The 6,555-nt window shown below is 33.5% G+C and overlaps 1 protein-coding gene across 1 annotated transcript; it reads right to left on the reverse strand.

Moving 5' to 3' along the window:
- Positions 1-1,324: 1,324 nt before the first annotated feature.
- LOC144575066 (protein NUCLEAR FUSION DEFECTIVE 4-like) lies at positions 1,325-3,637 on the reverse strand. The gene is made up of 2 exons (XM_078325191.1): positions 2,444-3,637; positions 1,325-1,936 (listed from the first exon to the last, which is right to left on the reverse strand). Exons 1-2 carry the CDS (start codon positions 3,604-3,606, stop codon positions 1,510-1,512), a joined length of 1,590 nt encoding a protein of 529 aa, XP_078181317.1. The 5' UTR covers positions 3,607-3,637; the 3' UTR covers positions 1,325-1,509.
- Positions 3,638-6,555: the final 2,918 nt, after the last annotated feature.

A 6,555-nucleotide genomic window follows, 5' to 3' on the forward strand; every position in this document is an offset into this window, starting at 1 on the left:
ACATTTTTTAATTCCAATCTTTTCAGATATTAGATTAAAATAATTGGATCTCCATATGTTATAGAAAGGACTTAAATAGTGATGTGTCAATTTTATGGACAACTGTTAGCTCAAAATTTTGATCATAAAAAATTTAATTGACAATTAAAATTTTCAAAAATAATTAGACTAATTTCGATATCTGAGAAGTACGAACAAAACATAAAAGGAGTGGACCTACAGGAATTCAGAGTAGGTGTCCATCGGATCTACTTTGGTTCAATGGGTATAATAACTATCTGATTGCATTAAAATTTGTGCGCTCATTACAATCTGTGCGTGTCAATATCAATTTCCAAGCGCACATATCTTAATGCTAATTGTATGGTGTTAGAGCTAATTGGACCTAAAAGTAGGTCCAATGCCTATCGAATCTACTCCTATCTCGACCTACCGATGTTAAAAACCGCGCACGGAATTGACAACCCATGCTCTCAATTATTTAATTTCCGTCGCAATATTTCCGAAAGAATTAATTTTGGAATAGATTTTGATTAAAATAAAAAATAGTCTGTACAAAATGTATCATGCTAATGTTAATAGACTTAAGCATTTATTATTGAATAGTACATCCATTGTATAAAATAATTGAAGTAAATTGCTGGTAAGTAATTGAGCCATGTCTGTCATAAAGCTCCAAAATATGTCAAACTTATAAGACTGTGATCTGTTATCATTTTTCCAATGTATACTTGTTATGTACTCAATAGAGAAAAATGCTGCAATTAGAAACAAATAGCCATGACAATTTCAAAAATGGACTTTTACCTAATTATTTCAAATAAAAGGACAATTTTAAAAATTGTTAAATCATTTTCAATAGTTACGACGATCACAGCCTAATTAATATCGCCTATTTATAGTGTTGTGTTTAATAGAGAAAATGCTGCAAATAAGATAAAATAAAATAAAATTCAAAATAGACTTTTAACTAAATATTTTAAATAAAAGGACAATTTAAAAAATAGTTAAAATCATTTTCAATAGTTATGAAGATCAACTATATATATTATTCAATAGCATTGACGATTGTAGAATCTCCTGACCCTTCTAAGCACTGAACATTAAATTGAAACAGAGACACTTGCAGTTGGTAATTACATTGTCAATTTTATTGCACTATTTTTTTTTTTTTTTTTTGCTTAATTTGTATTCCACAAGTCAATTCAACAACCATTCTAAGAACTGTTAGCTCCAATCTACAAGTCTATTTAGATGTTTTCTGTCCGAGAAGAATTGTCCACGTAAATAGTTTGATTTGTATATACTATTAAAAAATAAAACAAGGATAATTTTTTTGTATGTCTATTATTGGAGTCACTTCAAGAGTATATAATACATAAGACCCAAGTAATGGTGTCTCCATTTAAGAAACAAAGGAGACCAACAAAAAAGAAAGAAAAACTATATCTCTATCCCTATATTAAAAATCTAGTACTATAAGCTAAATCTACATATACCAATATTTTTTTAATTAGACAGTAATCTTCTTCGGGAATTCCTAGATCGTACATACAACACGGTACATAATACGGTACCAATTGTACAAGTACAACCCCAGATAAGAAAAGTATTAGCATAGCATTTGCTTCCAATGCACTTGTAATTTCCTTGTGCTCCTTTTTGGTAGAGAAATGCAGCAAAATACCCGAAACAAAACGACCCGACTGGGATATTTGCAACCACTATATTGTGATTTACGCCGAAATTTTTCGTGCCGAATAATTCTGATGTAGCAGATACGGCAAATGACGTAATTGCCCCTGTGCAAGCGCCGATGATGGCAGTACTGATGAATAATGTGTAACTGCTTGGGTGTAGGAGGAGGAAAAATGCTGCTGCCGATGGTGCCATAAGTGCTGCCATTGATGCTGTTCTAGAAATAGAGAATCCCCTCCTATATACAGATATAAGAAAACATTAATTTATTGGCATAACAAAATTTCTGATAGAGTAAAGTGGTTCAAAGTAGGACAGAAAACAGAACATCGTGGTGTATTAAATTTACAACCAATCTATTTTCTGGTCCACATTATAGTATTTAGTAAATATAAATAGGACATATTAGAATTTTGGCTTTTTCAACCAGCGTTCTTTCTTGCCACCCTTAATTTTTAATAAAACGTTCAAATCTAACAACCACATAATATCAAAGTAAAAAAAAAAAAAAAAAAGTATCCCTATAAATCAATTTCTCATCTCCTACAATTATAATTAGTAAGTACACATGAACTCTTTGAAATGAAGCATGCTGAAACACATGATAACAACCTCTCAGATAAATAATGGGAAACATGTGAAGAGAGAGAAGGATAAAAGAAGAAAAAACTACTTTAACAGATGCAATATCAGTATAATGGAATATGAAGATAGAGATTGATTAAGAAAGAAAAAAGAGAATTACTTGATAGAGAAGTAGTCCAAGAAAGATGGAATGAGGCGACCGAAGAAACCAAAAGACGAGCACAAAGACACCAGAGTTGAAGTCTGGCTTAAACCCCGCGACTCTGCTATTTGACCTAAATTATTCAAAAATACCAACCCTAATGTACCACTAAACATGTAGCTCATGAAATACAGCCAAAAATCCACCTTCTTTAGCATCTCCATCCCACCAACTTCATCGCACTCTTTCTCTTCTACGGGTTGTACCGGTACTGGTACCGTTACAGGTACAATAACCGGTACCACCTCTTCTTCTCCATCTTCCTTCATCTCTTTGGCTGATTCTACATCTTCAATTCTCAAATCATAAATCCTATTCTCTTTCTTATCTCTTAAAATCTTTCTCATGGTTTCTATGAGGCTGATACCAACCGGTACAAACAGGGGAGAAGCTAACAGTACTCCCAAACTAACCATGTGCTCTCTTGACGACAACCCGTACGATTTCGTACCGATACTCCCAACCACAGCACACACTCCGGTAGCTAATGTGATACCAAACATGAAAATGAAAGCAGAGTTGGTTCTTTCTTTGGCAGTCTTAAGCACTCTCAGAGAAGGCGAAACTAATATAGTAACAATCATAGGTAGAACGGCATTGAGGAGGAGGAATGGCTTAGCTTGTAGCTTGGCTTTCGAAAAAACCGCATCGGCTACAACGGTGTAAACCTTAGCACTTAACCCTAGATAACTAGTAGATAAGCCAACTGCAACCCTGCTATCAGATGTGAAGTTTTTTATGCATATAAGATAACACACGGTATTTATCCAGCATATTCCATTGCCGGCTATGGAAGTGAGAGCAAATAGATGCCAGTATTTTAACTTAGAGTTTTCCAAGAAGAGATACTGAACACCGTAACCAACCATACTAAACGCCGCACCAGTGAGCGCCACAAGCCATAGAGGGAGGTAAATGGCGGCCACTCCAGAAAACCAACCGAAGAGTTTTCCCGCATCTGAGGCAAACGCAAGGAAATTGAGTTGCACTTGTGAGATATTCTTTAGATCTTTCAACTGGGATGAGTAAACAGGGAAATCAGAATTGGGGCCATTAATGGCTTGAAGCCATATGGTACCAACTAAGCTCAACCAGTGAAGAGAAGAAGAAGAAGAAGACATAATGGAGGAGGGATTTGAAGTAGTTTAGATTGGAAGGTGAATTCAGTGCTTATGTATTTAAAGAGGTATTGCACAGTTAAAAGAGTGGTAACAAACAAGTGTCTTTAATGTATGATTGTGATAGGTGTGGTTTATAAAAGAAATATGTGGTTTCTTGTTAGCCAGTCTGAAAAAGTAGTTGAGTGCCGTTAAGTATGGAATTTTGTGATGTTTGATCATATAACCAAAGGTGTATATAAGAGGCGTATAGAGGTGATATCATAAGAAATGGTGGCCCATTCTTGGACTCTTTGTTTATAAATTATACATATATAGAAACGAAAAATTTGAGCAGTTATTAGAGAAGCAGCTAGAAGAGGATTTATTACACATTTCACGCAACTTATGTTGCTTCGCACATTACAAAATTTCAAATTTGATTTATTTTTATGGAGTGTTTTCCATGTAGTGCTTGGGAACATCTTTAATGAATGATCAGTACTAATTTCTAATTCTTTTTAAGGTTTGTTGATAGCGTCACCTTTTTCCTGTTTGCTAAACAAGAATTGTGGTTCTATTAATATTTGCTCACTTAAGTTCTCATTGAAGTTTCAAATTAATGCCTACTTAATAATGCGATCATGCTTACGCCATTTTAGCAAATGCTAGAGATGGTAACAGTTTGCACTTAGGGCTATTTATCTGACACGAACAGTAGATAAATGCCTTAAGTTATCTGAGGAAATCTTAACCAAGCTTTCTTTCTTAGAAATCACAATCCAGTCTTGCCAGAAGTACAACAGATTAAATTCATATTAAATTTAATTGAATGCTGATTCAGACAGAATAACTGAGAAGCCTGAGAAGATTTAAGATGAACTATTGGTTAAAATGTATAAAAATTAATTGAAATAATAATTCACTGAACTTGGACAACTTAGAAGGGACGTTGCGGCAGCAATTACCTGCTGAATCATCAGTAAATTGTCAAATTAGAGCACTGCCGAACAAATTTTGTTGCTATCATAGGGATGAAAATGGGGATGCATAAGCACCACAATTATCATAAAATGTGGTTTTCCTGTAGCCTGAATAAGAAAGAAAAAAACAGTTGAATCCTCCTTTAATTACTTGGATGGCAAAAGTTAGAAAAGTTTTGGCCATATACACATTACACTGACTTAATAATGTATGTGATTAGCAGCCGGAACTGCTCGATAACCCTAATAAAAATAATGGTAAGATTAATACGCAATGGAACAAATAAACATATAAAAGTCAAATTTAACGAGTTGATCAATTCGAAGAATAACAGTCCGGTACAGCTATTTTGTGAGGGCGGCACGGTACACAGAAACATTCAAGGAATTAACCCAGTTAAGGATTGACAACTCACAAATATATATATCTAAATCTCTCTGGTACTGTCATATCACTGGGAATAATTTGTTACAATTTCATGCAGAAAAGACAATACCAGTAAACATAAGACATATAGAAACTCCAGTAATTAGACTTGTTTGTTTGAAATACTTTTTAAAGACTACTTGGTTGTCCTTTTTTCTTCATATTTTTCCTATAAGTGAATATGTTGTTGTAGAAGTCAATCAGTCTAATGGCGGCTACTGGCTAATTTTAGTTTACTTTATGAGAACTCATTTGGTACAATTTCATTACGAAAAGGAAAGGCGTATCTATGCACAAAGACAGCCCAATAGAAAATAATTTCCAGAAAGTTCTCACCAAAAAAGCATGTAGGAAATATATATATAGAGAGAGAGAACTTGCGTTGATTCGGCCCACTAGGGCCCATTGAAAGGTGAAACAAACAAGAAGAACCACAGAATTAAGTTTCCTAAAAACAAAGCTGTAGGAGACAAAGAAGAAACTATGATTTAGAAAGAGAAAAAAAATCTATAAAGGCAACGGAGAGAAGTTTATCTTTTAGTTTATTACTGGGCTATATAATGATTATGTTTTTTTTCATTTATTTAACCAAATTTCATTTTATTTGCCCATGCTGGAGATTCAATTCTAGCCTAAAGCTTACCTGGTACCGGGTCTAGTATTGTAGAATACCAGTCTGAAGACCCTATAAAGAGAATAAAAAATAAGATGAAAACTCTACAACTAAGTAGTAGACTTCACAAATGGCCAATTTTCAACTAGTAAAAATACTAGGATGAGAAAGTTCTTGACTAAAATCCAAAAGTTTTTATTAACAAAAAATTGGTGAATTTCTTGAGAATTTGCCTCTTGAATTCTAGATACTGGTAGGAGAAGAACCCGACTCGGTATTGGGAATTCAAAGAGGTCATAAATTTAAGCATACATGTATGCAAATTTATATGTGTGACTTAAAACTTAAAAAGTCTAATGTTCTCCGTTTAATGAAAAAAAGAGTAGATATTCATGATGATACTGTATAACAAAGAAGCCTGCTTACATATATTGCTCCTCTAATAAAAAAAACAAACACAAAAATACAGAACAATTAAAATTTCCTGAGATAGGAAATTTACACTAACCTAAATTAATGGCTTTGCCATTAATTTGTGATCCTTTCTTGTAGCTTGAAATTCAATTGTTCTCTGAATACAACAGCATGCACCATATCAGGAATAACTAACCTTTTATTACACACAGTACGGCCCCTTAATAATTTGGACAAAATATATATTATGTGGAATAGAACTAGGGTGTTCTTAAAGCTCACCAAATCCCTTTGTGACTTGAGAGCTTAACTCAAAAACCCATTGGATTGATTTCAACCGACACATCCAAACCGTTGAAACTGATTTACTTCACGAGTGATGAGTTTATATGTCAAATTTACAAATTTTCAAACTAATTTAATATAAAGTCAAGCGGTAAAAAAATGATGAAAAATGGACACATTAAAATTAACTTATAAACCTTCTTTTTATTTATTTTTATGGAGTGTTTTCCATGAAGTGCTTGGGAACATCT

The sequence above is a fragment of the Carex rostrata genome, chromosome 2, assembly GCF_964058835.1.
Source record: "Carex rostrata chromosome 2, lpCarRost1.2, whole genome shotgun sequence".
NCBI lineage: Eukaryota > Viridiplantae > Streptophyta > Magnoliopsida > Poales > Cyperaceae > Carex > Carex rostrata.

Excerpts from the sequence above, each read along its gene's own strand:
- LOC144575066 (XM_078325191.1), bottom strand. The coding sequence starts at position 3,606 with ATGTCTTCTTCTTCTTCTTCTCTTCACTGGTTGAGCTTAGTTGGTACC. Across the intron at positions 1,937-2,443 it reads TTGGACTACTTCTCTATCAA|GAGGGGATTCTCTATTTCTA; the intron begins GTAATTCTCTTT and ends ATCTGTATATAG.